General features: G+C 41.7%; 2 protein-coding genes across 3 annotated transcripts; both read right to left on the bottom strand.

Annotated features, from left to right (window-relative positions):
- Window positions 1-361: 361 nt before the first annotated feature.
- Window positions 362-5,123, bottom strand: LOC110513966 (zinc finger protein 239-like). Its single transcript, XM_036942297.1, has 2 exons — window positions 5,071-5,123; window positions 362-1,789 (listed from the first exon to the last, which is right to left on the bottom strand). The coding sequence occupies exon 2, from the start codon at window positions 1,725-1,727 to the stop codon at window positions 840-842; it is 888 nt and encodes a 295-aa protein (XP_036798192.1). The 5' UTR covers window positions 1,728-1,789; window positions 5,071-5,123; the 3' UTR covers window positions 362-839.
- A 4,281-nt stretch (window positions 5,124-9,404) lies between these two features.
- On the bottom strand, window positions 9,405-20,758 carry LOC110493336 (zinc finger protein 436). Of its 2 annotated transcripts, none has more exons than XM_021567596.2 (4): window positions 20,255-20,758; window positions 19,770-20,017; window positions 18,770-18,956; window positions 9,405-10,874 (listed from the first exon to the last, which is right to left on the bottom strand). In XM_021567596.2, exons 1-4 carry the CDS (start codon window positions 20,538-20,540, stop codon window positions 9,775-9,777), a joined length of 1,821 nt encoding a protein of 606 aa, XP_021423271.2. In that variant the 5' UTR covers window positions 20,541-20,758; the 3' UTR covers window positions 9,405-9,774. The 2 variants fall into 2 exon arrangements, with proteins under 2 accessions (XP_021423271.2, XP_036798117.1); XM_036942222.1 differs by having other exon boundaries at window positions 18,782-18,956.

The following is a 20,758-nucleotide window of genomic DNA, read 5'->3' as shown; positions in this document are numbered from 1 at the left end:
TTCTATTCCTTTCTAGATGAGACCATACTATTCCTTTCTAGATGAGACCATTCTATTCCTTTCAAGATGAGACCATACTATTCCTTTCTAGATGAGACCATACTATTCATTTCTAGATGAGACCATTCTATTCCTTTCGAGATGAGACCATTCTATTCCTTTCAAGCCACACTGGAAGAACCATCTTCCAAGTGGGGGACCGACGATGCAGATGTCGACCATGGAGCACGTGCATCACGTGCAAACACAAACAGATTATCTGTAGAGGAATGACACACACACACACACACACACACACACACACACACACACACACACACACACACACACACACACACAGAGAGAGAGAGAGAGACAAGAGTTTGAAAATAACAATTTAATCACATAAAGCATACAAATGGATTCTGATGTGCTCTATACTCAAGAATTCATGTCTTGAGATTTGTTTTAAAACATACCAATTATTTTTTTAGTAGACTTGATCCAATTAGATTTCATATGGCAAAACAAAAAGCACACATTTTCTGTAACAAATATGAGACAAAGGGAACACTTGTTCTCTCATGAATTCTAAGTATGTGTGATGTACTAGAGCTCTTTCCACACTGGGAGTAGTGGTAAGGCTTCTCCCTTGTTCTCTTCTCCCCTGTGTTTGTTACCTCATGGTCCTTCAGGTACCCTAACTGGGTAAATATCTCTCCACACTGAGAGCATTGATATTGTTTCTCTTTAGTGTGCATTCTTTCATGCTCTGTCAGTTGCCTTAACAAGGTAAATCTCATTCCACAGTAGGATCAGTGGAAAGGCTACTCTACAGAGTTTGTTAGCTCATGTTAATTTTATTCCACAGTGGGAGTAATTCCAAAAGGCTTCACGCTTGTGTGTACTTTCTCATGCTGTTTCAGTTTGCCTAATTTCTTAAAACTCTTTCCACACTGGGAGCAGTGGTAAGGCTTCTCCGCTGTGTGTGCTCGCTCATGTATTTTTAGACTCCCTAGCTGGTTAAAACTCTTTCCACACTGGGAGCATTGATAGGGCTTCTCTCCTGAGTGTATTCTCTCATGTGTTTTCAAGTTACATGACATGGTGAAATTCTTTCCGCACTGTGAGCAATGGTAAGGCTTCTCTCCCGTGTGTGTTCTTTCATGGTATTTCAGGTATGCAGGCTGGGAAAAACTATTTTGACACTGGGAACATTGGTAGGGCTTCTCTCCAGTGTGTATTCTCTCATGTCGTTTCAGGCCGTTTAACCGGCTAAATCTCTTCCCACAGTCTGAGCAGTGGTAAGGCTTTTCTCCAGAGTGTAAACCTATATGTCTTTTCAGGGAATCTGATGAGGTAAAACTATTTCCACACTGGGAGCATTGGAAGGGTTTTTCTCCTGTGTGTACACTCTTATGCAATTTAAGATGCGATGACCGGGAGAATCTCTTTCCACACTGGGAGCATTGGAACGGCTTCTCTCCTGAGTGTATTCTCTCATGTGATTTCAGGGAACCTGATGAGGAAAATCTCTTTCCACACTGGGAGCATTGGAAAGGCTTCTCTCCTGAGTGTATTCTCTCATGTGATTTCAGGGAACCTGATGAGGAAAATCTCTTTTCACATTGAAAGCAGTGATAAGGCTTCTCTCCTGTGTGCATTCTCATATGTTTTTTCAGGTGTCCTAACTGGATAAATCTCTTTCCGCACTGAGAGCAGTGATGTGGTCTTGCTGATTTGGACATCACTGGGTCTGGTTCCTCGGCGGGACACGTCCTACCTTCAGAGTAAGAGTCTGGTCTCTCTCCTGCCAAAGACAGAGTATTTTTCAGTTTAACAGATAATTTCCAGAGTGGGCTCTCTGTTACCTTTGAAGTAATGACAATTGTACACGTAGAAATTGACATTATAGGCCATTAACCTCTCTAGGGGGTGTGGGACGGTAGCGTCCCACCTGGCCAACATCCAGTTAAATTGTAGAGCGCCAAATTCAAAAACAGAAATAATCATTATAAAAATTCATAAAACATACAAAGTGTTATACATCGGTTTAAATATTAACTTCTTGTTAATCCAACCACAGTGTCAGATTTAAAAAAGGCTTTACGGCGAAAGCATACCATGCGATTATCTGAGAACAGAGCCCAGCAGACAAATCATTACAAACAGTTACCAGCCAAGTAGAGGAGTTACTGCACTCTGTTATGTAATGTTCTGTACTGAACTGTTACACAAGTCAGAAAAACAATAAAATGAATCACTTACCTTTGATGATCTTCACATGGTTGCACTCACAAGACTCCCATTTACTCAATAAATGTTTGTTTCATTCGATAAAGTCCCTCTTTATATCCAAAAACCTCAAAAAAAGTGTTTTGTTCAGTAATCCACAGGCTCAAAGGCAATCACAACAGGAAGACGAAAATATAATCAATCCTCAAGTTGTTTTTAGTCATAATAATCAGTAATATTTCAACTGGACAAAAGCTTTGTCGATATAAAAGGAAAACAAGAAAGGCACGCTCTCTCTGGGACACTGAATGGTCCACTCATTCAGAGTGGTCTTACTCCCACATTGTTCAGAATACAAGCCTGAAACCATTTCTAAAGACTGTTGACATTTAGTGGAAGCCATAGTTCTGTACTGCACTCTACTGTTCTGTACTGAAATCTACTGTTCTGAACTCCACTGTTATGTTCTGTACTACACTCTACTGTTATGTTCTGTACTGCACTCTACTGTTCTGTACTGCACTCTACTGTTCTGTTCTATACTGCACTCTACTGTTATGTTCTGTACTGCACTCTACTGTTATGTTCTGTACTGCACTCTACTGTTATGTTCTGTACTGCACTCTACTGTTATGTTCTGTACTGCACTTTACTGTTATGTTCTGTACTGCACTTTACTGTTATGTTCTGTACTGCACTCTACAGTTATGTTCTGTACTGCAATCTACAGTTATGTTCTGTACTGCAATCTACAGTTATGTTCTGTACTGCAATCTACAGTTATGTTCTGTACTGCAATCTACAGTTATGTTCTGTACTCTACAGTTATGTTCTGTACTGCACTCTACTGTTCTGTTATGTACTGCACTCTACTGTTATGTTATGTACTGCACTCTACTGTTATGTTATGTACTGCACTCTACTGTTATGTACTGAACTCTACTGTTATGTTATGTACTGCACCCTACTGTTATGTTATGTACTGCACTCTACTGTTATGTTATGTACTGAACTCTACTGTTATGTACTGCACTCTACTGTTATGTACTGCACTCGACTGTTATGTTATGTACTGCACGCTACAGTTATGTACTGCACTCTACTGTCATGTTATGTACTGCACTCTACTGTCATGTTATGTACTGAACTCTACAGTTATGTACTGCACTCTACTGTTATGTACTGCACTCTCCAGTTATGTACTGCACTCTCCAGTTATGTACAGCACTCTCCAGTTATGTACTGCACTCTACTGTTATGTTATGTACTGCACTCTACTGTTATGTACTGAACTCGACTGTTATGTTATGTACTGCACTCTACTGTTATGTTATGCACTGAACTCTACTGTTATGTTATGCACTGAACTCTACTGTTATGTACTGCACTCTACTGTTATGTACTGCACTCTACTGTTATGTACTGCACTCTACTGTTATGTACTGCACTCTACTGTTATGTACTGCACTCTACTGTCATGTTATGTACTGCACTCTACAGTTATGTGCTGCACTCTACTGTCATGTTATGTACCGAACTCTCCAGTTATGTACTGCACTCTACTGTTATGTTATGTACTGAACTCTACAGGTATGTGCTGCACTCTACTGTTATGTTATGTACTGAACTCTCCAGTTATGTACTGCACTCTACTGTTATGTTATGCACTGAACTCTACTGTTATGTACTGCACTCTACTGTTATGTTATGTACTGCACTCTACAGTTATGTACTGCACACTACAGTTATGTACTGTTCTTTACTCTACTGATCTGTTCTCTTCTCTACTGTTATGTACTGAACTCTACTCTACTGACCTGTTCTCTACTCTACTGTTATATACTGTTCTCTACTGATCTGTCCTGAACTGTGCTGTCCTTTGATGTCCAAACTTCAGATTTGGTCCGGACCAACCAAATGTGGTCTTGTTTGGGGGCAGAAGCTCATTAAAATAATAGCCAGTGTATAGAACAATACCCAAATATGCAAGGTAGGACAGTGCATATTTCTACCTTTTTTTATACCTATTCAGGATACATCACCACGAAAAGAGAACCCACTTCCCTTACTGTACTTCAAGAACCAAAACAGATGTTTTTCAAAGTCAGTGTGTGATGTCATAGATGACACCTTATTCTTTCTGCAGACATCGTTGATTATTAATTCAGAGTGAATATTTAAGAGTTTTTTTGGAATGTACACAAACTGAGGGAGATGGAACCAACATTCTGTAACCAAATTTAGCATCTGCACAGTTCCCGACAGTATAAGTGTTTTGTTGTTGTTGTCAAATGTTAAAAGTAGTGATTGTGCATTGAGTGGAAAGGTTTGTTCAGCTTTGAAATCAATGTTTTTGTTGTTGTTTGGCATACATTTAAAGTAAGACATCTGAGTCTCGCGATTCCATACCTTTAACAATTCCTACTACAGAACAAATTACTCAAAGTGTAGAACTTCAGTAGAATGCCCATTTAATAAAGGGGAAATCTGCAGTTGCTACGTCCACTTTTTTGGGCTTATACATGAATTATATGTACCCATTGATTCTTGAAAATATAAGTTATTAATGCCTCATGAGCTTAGTTCAACTGTCATACCCCATCAGAACCCACTATATACAATCAAAACAAGGTTAAAACTATCGTTTTGGATGGTCAGTCTTTGCATCGGTAGTTCTGTCTATGAATCTGAGAGTGGTTACATTTCATCAGCACCATCCCTCAGATTTTTACAGGAACAGGGGCGGGGATCCCGCTTTGATAATGTTTCAACTGCAGATTTCCCCTTAAAAAACACTCATTTGGATCAACAACTGCGGCGCTTGTGCCCATGTTTTTAAGATAGTACACTACTCACTGGTGTTAATCAGATCTCCAGTCTGCTCTTCTTCCTCCTCCAATGTGACAGTAATCTCCCCCTCCTCTTCTTTCACTGTGACAGTCATCGCCTCTTCCTCCCCTTTCACTCCGAAAACGTCATCCTCTTCTTCCTCTTCCTCGTAGTCTTCCTTAACAGTAACATCCTCCTCTTTCACTCTGAAAGCTTCTTCTTCTTCTTTCAATGTAACAGCTTCGTCTTTTTTAATCGTGACAGACTCCTCTCCCTCCTCATCTTTCACGAGCGCTTCTTTCTCTGTCCAGCAGACCTGCTCTTCTTTAGCAAGGGACAAGCTCATGGTCGAATATGTTAGCTAGCTAGTTAGCATTAGCAAATAGCCCACTAACGTTACTAGGCTAAGTTAATAAGTAATCTTACCTACAACATAAATATGAAATTTTATGAAGTATAGTAAATAAGCAGATGGTGTGTTTAAAACACGGAGGTTAATATACACAAAAAAAATGGTCAATGAGATCCAATGTTTCGGTGTTCTGTTGGCTAGCTAGCTGTAAAGATGGCTGAATCAGTAGCTGTTGTTGAAGAAGCGTCCCGCACCGTCCATTAGATTATACGTCACGCAAGAGGCACCAGCTGAAAGACTCGTATTGCCATCTGCTGACTCATGTGGGTAAACGCAATTTAACAAAAATAATATTCTTGCAATTAATAACACACTAGGCAGGTTTTAATTTACCCAGGCTAATTCGAAAAGCAATGTCGCAGAAAGAAAATCATTGCGACCTGTGTAACAGAAACGGCAGGAGACATCTTCAAAAGATACCATTTTAGTCTCAGTTAAGCAGGGCTGGAATGGTCTTCTGTATTACTTTCTTTATTGCAACAAAAGATGATGGAAAATGTGCAGTTGGGGCTGTAACACAGGGTTATAAACTGGATGTTTCATCTAGTATAACATCCAGAGTTACATCCAGCATCCGGCTCAGAGTTTTACCCAGCATCTGGCTCAGAGCTACACCCAGCATCCAGCTCAGAGTTACACCCAGCATCCGGCTCAGAGCTACACCCAGCATCCAGCTCAGAGTTACACCCAGCAACCGGCTCAGAGTTACACCCAGCATCCAGCTCAGAGTTACACCCAGCATCCGGCTCAGAGTTACACCCAGCAACCGGCTCAGAGTTACACCCAGCATCCAGCTCAGAGTTACACCCAGCATCCGGCTCAGAGTTACACCCAGCATCCAGCTCAGAGTTACACCCAGCAACCGGCTCAGAGTTACACCCAGCATCTGGCTCAGAGCTACACCCAGCATCCAGCTCAGAGTTACACCCAGCATCCAGCTCAGAGTTACACCCAGCATCCAGCTCAGAGTTACACCCAGCATCCGGCTCAGAGTTACACCCAGCATCCGGCTCAGAGTTACATCCAGCATTCGGCTCAGAGTTACATCCAGCATTCGGCTCAGAGTTACATCCAGCATCCGGCTCAGAGTTACACCCAGCATCCTGCTCAGAGTTACATCCAGCATCCGGCTCAGAGTTACATCCAGCATTCGGCTCAGAGTTACACCCAGCATCCGGCTCAGAGTTACATCCAGCATCCGGCTCAGAGTTACACCCAGCATCCGGCTCAGAGTTACACCCAGCATCCGGCTCAGAGTTACATCCAGCATCCGGCTCAGAGTTACACCCAGCATTCGGCTCAGAGTTACACCCAGCATCCGGCTCAGAGTTACACCCAGCATCCGGCTCAGAGTTACACCCAGCAACCGGCTCAGAGTTACATCCAGCATCCGGCTCAGAGTTACACCCAGCATTCGGCTCAGAGTTACACCCAGCATCCGGCTCAGAGTTACATCCAGCATCCGGCTCAGGGTTACACCCAGCATTCGGCTCAGGGTTACATCCAGCATCCGGCTCAGAGTTACATCCAGCATTCGGCTCAGAGTTACACCCAGCATCCGGCTCAGAGTTACACCCAGCATCCGGCTCAGAGTTACATCCAGCATCCGGCTCAGAGTTACACCCAGCATCCGGCTCAGAGTTACACCCAGCATCCGGCTCAGAGTTACACCCAGCATTCGGCTCAGAGTTACATCCAGCATCCGGCTCAGAGTTACACCCAGCATTCGGCTCAGAGTTACATCCAGCATTCGGCTCAGAGTTACATCCAGCATTCGGCTCAGAGTTACATCCAGCATTCGGCTCAGAGTTACATCCAGCATCCGGCTCAGAGTTACACCCAGCAACCGGCTCAGAGTTACACCCAGCATCCGGCTCAGAGCTACACCCAGCATCCTGCTCAGAGTTTTACCCAGCATCCGGCTCAGAGCTACACCCAGCATCCGGCTCAGAGTTACACCCAGCATCCGGCTCAGAGTTACATCCAGCATCCGGCTCAGAGTTATACCCAGCATCCGGCTCAGAGTTACACCCAGCAACCGGCTCAGAGTTACACCCAGCATCCGGCTCAGAGTTACACCCAGCATCCGGTTCAGAGTTACAGTGCCTTCAGAAAGTATTTATACCCCTTGACTTACTCCACATTTTGTTGTGTTAAAGCCTGAATTCAACATGGATTAAATAAATACAAAATTCTCATTGATCTAAACACAATACACCCGAATGACAACGTGATGTGATATGTTTGCAAATGTGTTGAAAATGCAAAATAGAAATATCTAATTTACATAAATATTCACACCACTGATTCAACACATGCTAGAATCACCTTTGGAAGAGATTACAGCTGTGAGTCTTTCTGGATAAGTCTTATATTTGCACATTATTATTCCATAAAATTCTTTAAGATCTGTCAAGTTGCTTGTTGGCTTTGTGTTTTAGCTGATACACTTTGGGTGGTGTATCCATACACCTAGTCACTACAAAGATACAGACGTCCTTCCTAATTCAGTTGCCAGAGAGGCAGGAAACTGCTCAGGGATGTCACCATGAAGCCAATGGTGACAGAGTGACAGTTACAGAGTTTAAATGGCTGTGAAAAAAGGAGAAAACTGAGGATGGATCAACAACATTGAAGTTACTCCACAAGACTATTTGAAGTTACTCCACAAGACTAACCTAAATGACAGAGTGAAAAGAAGGAAGCTTGTACAGAATACAAATATTCAGCAAAAAGTTTGGTAAAAGGCACTAAAGTAAATCTGCAAAAAATGTGGTAAAGAAATTAACTTCATGTCATGTGATTAAACTAATCACAGAATAGAAATGAACTAGGGAGTCAGGGGCACCACAGGAAAATGTTGTTTAAAGAGTTACAATTTCCCGAATGGAACTCTCTTCAGATATTTTCATATCTTATCGATTAATCACTTATTTATGTATTATTACCTCAGTCATATTAAACATTTCGCAAAACCCTTGGATATATCTGCACGAACCCTAGCATAAATTATGAATCAGCGATATTCAAATTGCCGTAATTATTTATTTACTAACTAACTAAATAAATCACACAGAATTACATAAAAGACACACAGGACAGGTTATACATTGGTTACTCACACGATGCACTGAAAAGTCCCTAGTGGACTAAACCGGTATGACGGCTTGGTAGACAAAGGAAAGACCGATAAAGAGTGGGGGAAACAAAGTGGACCCATGTACATACGGTTGATAACCACGCTCATGGAAATGCCAACCCTTTTGCACATGAACAGCCGCTCATTCGAAAATAAATTGCAATATACATATTTACGAGTGTATAGCTTTGTTGTCACCCTCTGTGATCGCTGGTCTGTCTGCAGAATCAGTCGACAGAAAGTCTCTGGTTTGTCCACCAGAGATCAAAGTCTTTCGTAGTTGTAGCTTGTTATAATGGATACATCAGGCATACCAATGGTTGTTCGATAGTGAAATGTTCTCCAGAATGGGGGGAGGGGGGGGGGGGGGGGGGGCGTGGCCACTGCCTGATCATAAGTTATGAAAAACAATTCTCATTTAGAACACTAAAATCAAATTGTTATCTTTTCAAAAGTATTCTTATGCTTAATCATTTATTTTATACAACATTCAGATACAAACCCCATAGTTGAGAAGTGTATACAAACAAACATTCAGTAATGTGGGTCTCCTGTCTTTCATGAGGTCGCCAAATGAAACAAATTCGACATGGTCATTCCTTGATTTCCCACCGACCATTCGAACCGTCCGGATTTACAGAAATACGGTTTCATCATTCAACCTTTTGAATGAAGAGGTTTGGCCAAGTCTCTCCCTGTGTCCCACAGTCACATAATCCAATTCTACAGACCCAGAAACAGAGTACTTAAGACCGTCATAGAACTGTGGAGAGAGAGATCCCCCCCCCCCCCCCCCCTTCCCAAGGGCACGTCATGACCTCTATACCAGGCGGTGGACCTCTATAGCAGGCGGTGTCAGAGGAAGGCCCAAAAATTGTCAAAGACTCCAGGCACCCTAGTCATAGACTGTTCTCTCTGCTAGCTAACTTAACTACCTAGCCAGCTTAACTACCTAGCCAGCTAGCTAGTTTAATTACCTAGCCAACTACCTAGCTAAACTGCCTGTGTTTATGTGAAATCTCTCTTTCCACACTGGGAGCAGATGTAAGGCAACTCCCCATTGTGGGGTCCATGGTCTTTCAGGTTCCCTAACTAGGTAAATATTTTTCCACACTGGGAGCAGTGGAATAGCTTCTCTCTTTCAAGGCTTCTCTGCAGAGTGTGTTAGCGCATGCTTTTTTCAGGTATCTTGACTGGGTGAAACTCTCCACACTGGGAGCAGTGGAAAAGCTATTTTCCTGTGTGTCATCTCATGTGTTTGCAGTCTCCTTAACCTGTTAAAACCCTTTCCACAATGAGAGCATTGGAATGGATTTTCTCCTGTGTGTATTCTTGTGTGCTCTTTCAGATGCGATGACTTAATAAATCTCTTTCCACACTGGGAACATTGGAAAGGCCTCTCTACAGAGTGTGTTTTCTCATGTTTTTTCAGGTCCCCTGGTGAGAAGAATGTATTTTCACACTGGGAGCATTGATATTGTTTCTCTTCAGTGTGCGTTCTTTCATGCACTTTTAGATACCCTGATTGTCCGAAACCTTTCCCACAACGAGAGCATTGATAAGGCTTCTCCTCCCCTGTATGTATTCTCTCATGCTTTTTCAGGCCCCGTAATGTAACAAAACCCTTTCCACACTGGGAGCAGGTGTGAGGCTTTTCTTCTCTGTGTGTCCACTGATGTGTTTTTAAAGTCCATAACTGAGTAAAACTCTTTCCACACAGGGAGCAGTGGAAAGGCTTCTCTCCTTTGTGTATTCTCTTATGTTTGATCAACCCCCCTACCTGAGTAAAACTCTTTCCACACAAGGAGCAGTGGAAAGGCTTCTCTCCTGTATGTGTCCTCTCGTGAGTTTTCAGGTTCCCTATCCAGGTAAAATTCTTTCCACAATGGGAGCAGGGGAAGGGCTTTTCTCCTGTGTGCATTCTCTTATGCATTTTCAGGTGCCATGATTGGGTAAAAGTCTTTCCACAATCGGAGCAGCCGTGAGGCTTCTCTCCTGTGTGCATTCTCTCATGCATGTTCAAGTGCCATAAACGGGTAAAACTCTTTCCACACTGGGAGCAGTGGAAAGGCTTTTCTCCTGTGTGTGTCCTTTCATGTCTTTTCAGGCTACATAACCTGGTAAAACTCTGTCCACAATGAGAGCAGTGGAAGGGCTTTTCTCCTGTGTGTGTCTTCTCATGTCTTTTCACGTGTAATAGCCGGGTAAAACTCTTTCCACACTGCGAGCAGTGGTGTCGTCTTGCTGATGTCTCTGGTTCCTCTGAGTCTGGTCTTTCTCCTGCCAAAGACAAACCCAGAGTGTTTATTTAAATAGAGACCTCAATTAAACCTCCAGATGATACAACTGTCTTGCTATGAAGTTTAATCTAAATCAGATCCCTCAATAACCTGGGGACAGTAAAAAAAAAAATGATTTAAAAAAACAACATTATTATGTAGAGTTCCAATGTTCCGTCATGGAATGTCATGTTTACAGGCTGAGCAGAGCTCTATAATAATAGATAAGAGGACTACAGTATTTAAATCAATGTCATAGGCTGCATTTGATCCATTGATAATAATGTTTTGTTGGTGGCCCACTCTTTGATGGTAAACACATCTTACACTGTGGCTTTAAAGGGATATTGTGAGATTCTGGCAACTATGCTGGAAGTCATATCCTGGTTAGAATTGGCTCCTGAAACTACCTCCAACTTCCTTCACATCACCCGCTGAGACATAAAAATGGTATCCACGTGTTCATCTGGGAAAGTAGAAAAAAAATGCCAGGATCCTTTTAACAATTCTTATACTGGACAAAAAATATGAATAGGAAAACTTGTTTTTTTATGAAGCTGAACATGACAGAATACAACATTTTTGTAAAAATCATATATTTATTTATTTTTATACAAATTATACTTTATACTTGGGGCGGCAGGGTAGCCTAGTGGTTGGAGTGTTGGACTAGTAACTGGAAGGTTGAAAGTTCAAACCCTCGAGCTGACAAGGTACAAATCTGTCGTTCTGCCCCTGAACAGGCAGTTAACCCACTGTTCCTAGGCCGTCATTGAAAATAAGAATTTGTTCTTAACTGACTTGTCTGGTTAAAAAAAGGTCAAATAAAAAGGCAAAAAAATGGTGGTATGGCCAGTAGGCCATGTAACCAATCATAGCCCTCCATTTACTTGTATCATTAAAACATCTTGCAAATCACCAGCAGAAGGTGAACTTTTTGAATTCATTTTCACATTAATTCTGTTGGTAAAGCTTTACAAATTGAATCGTACAGTGCCTTGCGAAAGTATTCGGCCCCCTTGAACTTTGCGACCTTTTGCCACATTTCAGGCATCAAACATAAAGATATAAAACTGTATTTTTTTGTGAAGAATCAACAACAAAAGGGACACAATTATGAAGTGGAACAACATTTATTGGATATTTCAAACTTTTTTAACAAATCAAAAACTGAAAAATTGGGCGTGCAAAATTATTCAGCCCCTTTACTTTCAGTGCAGCAAACTCTCTCCAGAAGTTCAGTGAGGATCTCTGAATGATCCAATGTTGACCTAAATGACTAATGATGATAAATACAATCCACCTGTGTGTAATCAAGTCTCCGTATAAATGCACCTGCACTGTGATAGTCTCAGAGGTCCGTTAAAAGCGCAGAGAGCACCATGAAGAACAAGGAACACACCAGGCAGGTCCGAGATACTGTTGTGAAGAAGTTTAAAGCCGGATTTGGATACAAAAATATTTCCCAAGCTTTAAACATCCCAAGGAGCACTGTGCAAGCGATAATATTGAAATGGAAGGAGTATCAGACCACTGCAAATCTACCAAGACCTGGCCGTCCCTCTAAACTTTCAGCTCATACAAGGAGAAGACTGATCAGAGATGCAGCCAAGAGGCCCATGATCACTCTGGATGAACTGCAGAGATCTACAGCTGAGGTGGGAGACTCTGTCCATAGGACAACAATCAGTCGTATATTGCACAAATCTGGCCTTTATGGAAGAGTGGCAAGAAGAAAGCCATTTCTTAAAGATATCCATAAAAAGTGTTGTTTAAAGTTTGCCACAAGCCACCTGGGAGACACACCAAACATGTGGAAGAAGGTGCTCTGGTCAGATGAAACCAAAATTGAACTTTTTGGCAACAATGCAAAAAGTTATGTTTGGCGTAAAAGCAACACAGCTGAACACACCATCCCCACTGTCAAACATGGTGGTGGCAGCATCATGGTTTGGGCCTGCTTTTCTTCAGCAGGGACAGGGAAGATGGTTAAAATTGATGGGAAGATGGATGGAGCCAAATACAGGACATTCTGGAAGAAAACCTGATGGAGTCTGCAAAAGACCTGAGACTGGGACGGAGATTTGTCTTCCAACAAGACAATGATCCAAAACATAAAGCAAAATCTACAATGGAATGGTTCAAAAATAAACATATCCAGGTGTTAGAATGGCCAAGTCAAAGTCCAGACCTGAATCCAATCGAGAATCTGTGGAAAGAACTGAAAACTGCTGTTCACAAATGCTCTCCATCCAACCTCACTGAGCTCGAGCTGTTTTGCAAGGAGGAATGGGAAAAAATGTCAGTCTCTCGATGTGCAAAACTGATAGAGACATACCCCAAGCGACTTACAGCTGTAATCGCAGCAAAAGGTGGCGCTACAAAGTATTAACTTAAGGGGGCTGAATAATTTTGCACGCCCAATTTTTCAGTTTTTGATTTGTTAAAAAAGTTTGAAATATCCAATAAATGTCGTTCCACTTCATGATTGTGTCCCACTTGTTGTTGATTCTTCACAAAAAAATACAGTTTTATAGCTTTATGTTTGAAGCCTGAAATGTGGCAAAAGGTCGCAAAGTTCAAGGGGGACGAATACTTTCGCAAGGCACTGTAACTCTAAAAGTAGCAGAGATACCACTCTATAACATTGATTTGCCCGTATAGTATATTATGTTCAACAATATATATATTTTAATGTGCTAAATCAAACCTGTTATATTTTCAATGTGTATTTATATTTTTCAATGTTCATAAATAACACCTCACATATTCTAGTAAAGCTTCATATTACCCGCTTTTCTCTCTCTCTTTGTATCACCTACAGATGAAACATTATGGAGTCTTAAAGGAGGACTGTAGCATCTAATGATGAAACATTATGGAGTCTTAAAGGAGGACTGTAGCATCTAATGATGAAACATTATGGAGTCTTAAAGGAGGACTGTAGCATCTAATGATGAAACATTATGGAGTCTTAAAGGAGGCCTGTACCATCTAATGATGAAACATTATGGAGTCTTAAAGGAGGACTGTAGCATCTAATGATGAAACATTATGGAGTCTTAAAGGAGGACTGTACCATTTAATGATGAAACATTATGGAGTCTTAAAGGAGGACTGTACCATCTAATGATGAAACATTATGGAGTCTTAAAGGAGGACTGTAGCATCTAATGATGAAACATTATGGAGTCTTAAAGGAGGACTGTAGCATCTAATGATGAAACATTATGGAGTCTTAAAGGAGGACTGTAGCATCTAATGATGAAACATTATGGAGTCTTAAAGGAGGCCTGTATCACCTGCAGATGAAACATTATGGAGTCTTAAAGGAGGCCGAGGTAAAGGCCTAAAAAAATCTCACAAATATTGTAACTTCAAGTCATTATTTCTCAATTATGCTTTACGATACAAATGCCAAATAGATGTCACCAATCCTTCCTCCAAAGAACCCTTCTATGGATTCAATGTTGTGAGAAATACAGGGTAGGCCAGGTCTCCAAAAAGACACTCTGGAAATTAAATGTAACATACAAGAAGAGTGTATTATTTAAAACAATATGTCTATTATTTAACTAAATCAAAAAAAGGGTACTTCTGAGCCTACTAATATGTTGAATAAATGAATGTGAAAAATTCATTGCATTTCTGAATCTAGACATACTACATATTTTAGGGCCCGTTATAAGGAGAATAATGACAACAAGATGTTGTCTGTATCATGTCTGGTTTACAGATCCCAGGTCTGACAGTATAATGACACCAAGATGTTGTCTGTATCATGTCTGGTTTACAGATCAAAGATCGGACAGTATAATGACACCAAGATGTTGTCTGTATCATGTCTGGTTTACAGATCAAAGATCGGACAGTATAATGACACCAAGATGTTGTCGGTATCATGTCTGGTTTACAGATCCCAGGCCTGACAGTATAACGACAACAAGATGTTGTCTGTATCATGTCTGGTTTACAGATCAAAGATCGGACAGTATAATGACACCAAGATGTTGTCTGTATCATGTCTGGTTTACAGATCAAAGATCGGACAGTATAATGACACCAAGATGTTGTCGGTATCATGTCTGGTTTACAGATCCCAGGTCTGACAGTATAATGACACCAAGATGTTGTCGGTATCATGTCTGGTTTACAGATCAAAGATCGGACAGTATAATGACACCAAGATGTTGTCGGTATCATGTACAGTTTACGGAGGGTCTCACAGGAGGGGTTGGGGTTCATTTGGAATTTCTGAATAGTAATTCAATTCAACCCATGAATTGAAATTCTAATTTCAATTGGCTGCACCCCATAATAAGCAGAATCTGAATTACATTTGAATTGAAGGAAGTGGAATGTAATTCAAATCAATTCAAAGAAATTCAGCCATGAAACATTTTGCCTCTTATTACTACAAGGAACACAGAGATCCTTTAAAATATTAGCTGGGCTAGAACTCCAACATGTCTAACAGGGGTTTGTTTGTAATGTTGCTATGAGATGTTAGGTTGCCCCCTGTTATAGGCTTTGGGGTTTTGTTTGTATTTCTGCTATGAGATGTTAGGGCTTTGGGGTTGTGTTTGTATTTCTGCTATGAGATGTTAGGGCTTTGGGGTTGTGTTTGTATTTCTGCTATGAGATGTTAGGGCTTTGGGGTTGTGTTTGTATTTTTGCTATGAGATGTTAGGGCTTTGGGGTTGTGTTTGTATTTCTGCTATGAGATGTTAGGGCTTTGGGGTTGTGTTTGTATTTCTGCTATGAGATGTTAGGGCTTTGGGGTTGTGTTTGTATTTCTGCTATGAGATGTTAGGGCTTTGGGGTTGTGTTTGTATTTCTGCTATGAGATGTTAGGGCTTTGGGGTTGTGTTTGTATTTCTGCTATGAGATGTTAGGGCTTTGGGGTTGTGTTTGTATTTTTGCTATGAGATGTTAGGGCTTTGGGGTTGTGTTTGTATTTCTGCTATGAGATGTTAGGGCTTTGGGGTTGTGTTTGTATTTTTGCTATGAGATGTTAGGGCTTTGGGGTTGTGTTTGTAATGTTGCTATGAGATGTTAGGTTGCCCCCTGTTATAGGCTTTGGGGTTGTGTTTGTATTTTTGCTATGAGATGTTAAGGCTTTGGGGTTGTGTTTGTATTGCTGCTATGAGATGTTAAGTTGCCCCCTGTTATAGGCTTTGGGGTTGTGATTGTAATGTTGCTATGAGATGTTAGGTTGCCCCCTGTTAAAGGCTTTGGGGTTTTGTTTGTATTTCTGCTATGAGATGTTAGGGCTTTGGGGTTGTGTTTGTATTTCTGCTATGAGATGTTAGGGCTTTGGGGTTGTGTTTGTATTTCTGCTATGAGATGTTAGGGCTTTGGGGTTGTGTTTGTAATGTTGCTATGAGATGTTAAGTTGCCCCCTGTTATAGGCTTTGCTCGATTTCATTTTTCGAGGTTGATTCTGTTTGATTAATTGGAATCATTCTTGTTGGTCAGGATGTGTTGCACCTGTTGTCTCACTAGTCAGTCGTTAGATTCACCTGTGCTGACACAGCTGATATTTAAGAGCGGCTGGCCCAGCGCTCCAGTTGGCGTGAGAGATGTTGGAAGTGCTTTGCCACGGTTGAGCTCCTCCCCCTCCTCTGAGTGTGATCAAAACAAATATTTTCCCATTGTGTTCTCCTCTGTGGTTTGCTCCACCAGTGTTTACCTACACATTAATAGTTGTGTTCTCCTCTGTGGTTTGCTCCACCAGTGTTTACCTCCATATTATATAGTTGTGTTCTCCTCTGTGGTTTGCTCCACCAGTGTTTACCTCCACATTAATAGTTGTGTTCTCCTCTGTGGTTTGCTCCACCAGTGTTCTCCTCTGTGGTTTGCTCCACCAGTGTTTACCTCCACATTAATAGTTGTGTTCTCCTCTGTGGTTTGCTCCACCAGTGTTTACCTCCACATTATATAGTTGTGTTCTCCTCTGTGGTTTGCTCCACCAGCGTTCTCCTCTGTGGTTTGCTCCACCAGTGTTTACCTCCATATTATAAGTTGTGTTCTCCTCTGTGGTTTGCTCCACCAGTGTTTACCTCCATATTATATAGTTGTGTTCTCCTCTGTGGTTTGCTCCACCAGTGTTTACCTCCACATTAATAGTTGTGTTCTCCTCTGTGGTTTGCTCCACCAGTGTTTACCTCCACATTATATAGTTGTGTTCTCCTCTGTGGTTTGCTCCACCAGTGTTTACCTCCATATTATAGTTGTGTTCTCCTCTGTGGTTTGCTCCACCAGTGTTTACCTCCACATTATATAGTTGTGTTCTCCTCTGTGGTTTGCTCCACCAGTGTTTACCTCCATATTATAGTTGTGTTCTCCTCTGTGGTTTGCTCCACCAGCGTTCTCCTCTGTGGTTTGCTCCACATTATAGTTGTGTTCTCCTCTGTGGTTTGCTCCACCAGTGTTCACCTCCACATTAATAGTTGTGTTCTCCTCTGTGGTTTGCTCCACCAGTGTTTACCTCCATATTATAGTTGTGTTCTCCTCTGTGGTTTGCTCCACCAGCGTTCTCCTCTGTGGTTTGCTCCACCAGCGTTCTCCTCTGTGGTTTGCTCCACCAGCGTTCTCCTCTGTGGTTTGCTCCACCAGTGTTTACCTCCATATTATAGTTGTGTTCTCCTCTGTGGTTTGCTCCACCAGTGTTTACCTCCATATTATAGTTGTGTTCTCCTCTGTGGTTTGCTCCACCAGTGTTTACCTCCATATTATAGTTGTGTTCTCCTCTGTGGTTTGCTCCACCAGCGTTCTCCTCTGTGGTTTGCTCCACCAGCGTTCTCCTCTGTGGTTTGCTCCACCAGCGTTTACCTCCATATTATAGTTGTGTTCTCCTCTGTGGTTTGCTCCACCAGTGTTTACCTCCATATTATAGTTGTGTTCTCCTCTGTGGTTTGCTCCACCAGTGTTTACCTCCATATTATAGTTGTGTTCTCCTCTGTGGTTTGCTCCACCAGTGTTTACCTCCATATTATAGTTGTGTTCTCCTCTGTGGTTTGCTCCACCAGTGTTCTCCTCTGTGGTTTGCTCCACCAGTGTTTACCTCCATATTATAAAGTTGGTGTGGGTTTTTAGTTTGGTTTGCCTTTTCTGGGACAAATTTAGTGGGCACTTATGGTGGGTGTCTATTAGGACCCCGATTCTTGTTGCTTTTCAACTTCCAGCTGACACTCCCATGAGTGTCTTTGAGAACCCCTCCTAAAAGCTCACCTGTTTCCTAGTGGTTGTTCAGGGCTTATTTGTTAGTTCCCCATTTCTGTTGAGCGGTGATATTCCCCCCCCCCTCTCCTTCGTAATAAATGACCTGTAACAGAAGCAGATTGGAGTCTAATCCAGTGGGGTCGCGGGACTTTAAAGGAACTCAGTCCGGCTTTAAACGTACTCTTGAAAGTGGTAATAGTAAAATACACAAAGTGCAATGTAGAAATTGGGCAGTGCATCATCAGTTCCTCTTGTCATGTCAGTCATTACATGAATTATAAATAGCGTTCTAAGGTGTCAGAAATGTCCAGGTCAACTAGCCCATGTCAGCTGACATATTTTTATATTGTTTCCCCCCCCCCCCCCCCCCATATATTATTATTGTAATTTTCTAATAATTTGAGTGCACATTAGACATGGCAAAATGTATAGAATTGCAAGAAACTGTGCTTTAAAACTAATTTTCTTTGCACCCCATGACAACATGCATAGCTTGAAACCTGCAAAATTCTCTCAACCAAACAAGAGGGGTGTGAACAGTTTGTGCCCATAGAAAGGCGTGGCGTGTGCGCGCAGGGAGGGGGCGCGGGATGTTCCCCATTACTGGAAGGGGGCACCGGCCAGAGTGAAAAAGTTTGGGAACCCCTGGTCTAATCCAATCTAATCACACACCGTTGTTCTTACTTGATGACATTGAATCACCCTCTTCTCCTCCTCTCACAGTTCCACTCAGCCACGTTGTTTTCCTGCAGTCCACCAGCCGCACAGACACCCCCTTCAGACCCCACATTAAGGCGCCACCGGGAGAGGCACGACCCGGGGACTCGGGGACAGGGGAGGGGTGTGGGAGAGATGTGTTCTGAAAACCACAAAAAAATAAAGACAATCAATTTAAGGTGGGAAAAACTATCCTACCTGACAAGGAATTTAAAAATTCTCAAAAGTCTTTCCCTTGAATCCTCTCATTCTCTGAACCTCCTGCTGTAAATGGAGGAGAAAGTCCAAGGGGAGGAACCTCTATTTACCAACTACATTTACATACAGTGAGCTCCAACAGTAATGGGACAGTGACACATGTTGTTGTTGTTGTTGTTGTTTTGTCTCTGTACTTCAGCACTTTGGATTTGAAATGATACAACGACTACGAGGTTAAAGTGCCGACTGTCATGTCTAACTTGAGGGTATTTTTCATCCATATCAGGTGAACCATTTAGAAAGTACACCACTTTTTGTTCAATGTCCCCCTGATTTTAAGGGGACCAAAAGAATTGGGACAAATTCACCTTTATGTGTGTTAAAGTAGTAAAAAGTGTCGTATTTTGTCCCCTATTCCTAGCACACAATGATTACATCAAGTATATGACTCTACAAACTTGTTGGATGCATTTTCTGTTTTGTTTTGGTAGTGTTTCAGATAATTTCGTGCCAAATATAAATGAATGGTAAATAGTGTATTGTATCATTTTGGAGTCACTTTTAATATAAATAAGAATAAAATATGTTTCTAAACACTTCTACATTCATGTGGATGCCACAATGATTACGGATCATCCTGAATTAACGGTGAATAATGACGAGTGAGAAAGTTACAGAGGCTAAAAAAAAATATCAACCAAAAAGCACATAGTTAGTTTTCATTAATTTATAGGATAAGCCTATATCCTATACTCACACCACCCTCCCTCTGCGCTGGCTTGTGCTTCTCTGGAGCCGACTCCGCCTCCAGTCTGTTGCTAGGAAACCAATCGGTGTCCTTCATGTCCCGTTCTCCGTTGCAGTGAATGGCGTCGTCATCATCACCACCAAACTGTCTGGGACTCACGGGTGTCACACTAGATCCTTCCTGTATCTTTCTGATGTCCTCTTTCAATGTAGAGCTCTGGGAGGGCCAGAACAGAGCATATTGCCTCGTGTTCGGCTCTGTAAAGGGAAGAGTTTTTCGGTAAAAAAAAAACAGGGGGTGTAGCTTGCTCTCTACCGTCATATGATTTCAGACATATCACTCATCATCCTAGGATCTTCCGTCGGAGAGGAATTGACGAGAGAACTCTGATTACAAACGACACTAAAATGGAGGTCAACAGAATGCCTCTTTAAAACCACACATTAGTTCAACAACTGCATCGTTTCTGTCCCTGTTTTTAAGACAGTACTCACTTGTGTTAATCAGATATTCAGTCTCCTCTTCTTTCAATGTGACAGCCTCGATCCCCTCTTCCTTTTTCACAACAAACGGTACTTTCTCTTCTTTCACTTTAACATCCTCTTCTTCTTTCAACGTGATAGCCTCCATTTTATATTTTTTCATTCTGAATGTTTCTTCCTCTCCTTTCACTGTAATATCACCATGTTCCTCTTTTACGACAACGTTCAGCCTAAGAGCTTCTTTCTCCATCCAGCAGACCTCTTCTTCAGCAGGGGAGGAATAACTTTGTGAGTTCATGGTCGGGGATGTTAGCTAGCTAGCTTTATCGACTACCCTGGTGCTAGGCTCCGTAGCACATTTAGCAAGCGAATTAAGTTTAAATCAACTAGTACATACATTAACAGCGCTGTGTTTAAAACACTGGGATTCGTGTAGTTATACAATTATTCAGAGATTCAATGTTTTATGTTGGCTAGTAAGCTACCGAGGTGGTTGAATCAGTAGCCGTGTTGTTG

Source organism: Oncorhynchus mykiss, chromosome 13 (assembly GCF_013265735.2).
Source record: "Oncorhynchus mykiss isolate Arlee chromosome 13, USDA_OmykA_1.1, whole genome shotgun sequence".
NCBI lineage: Eukaryota > Metazoa > Chordata > Actinopteri > Salmoniformes > Salmonidae > Oncorhynchus > Oncorhynchus mykiss.
Note: the sequence above shows the minus strand (reverse complement) of the source record. Positions and strands in the feature narration are given on the sequence as shown.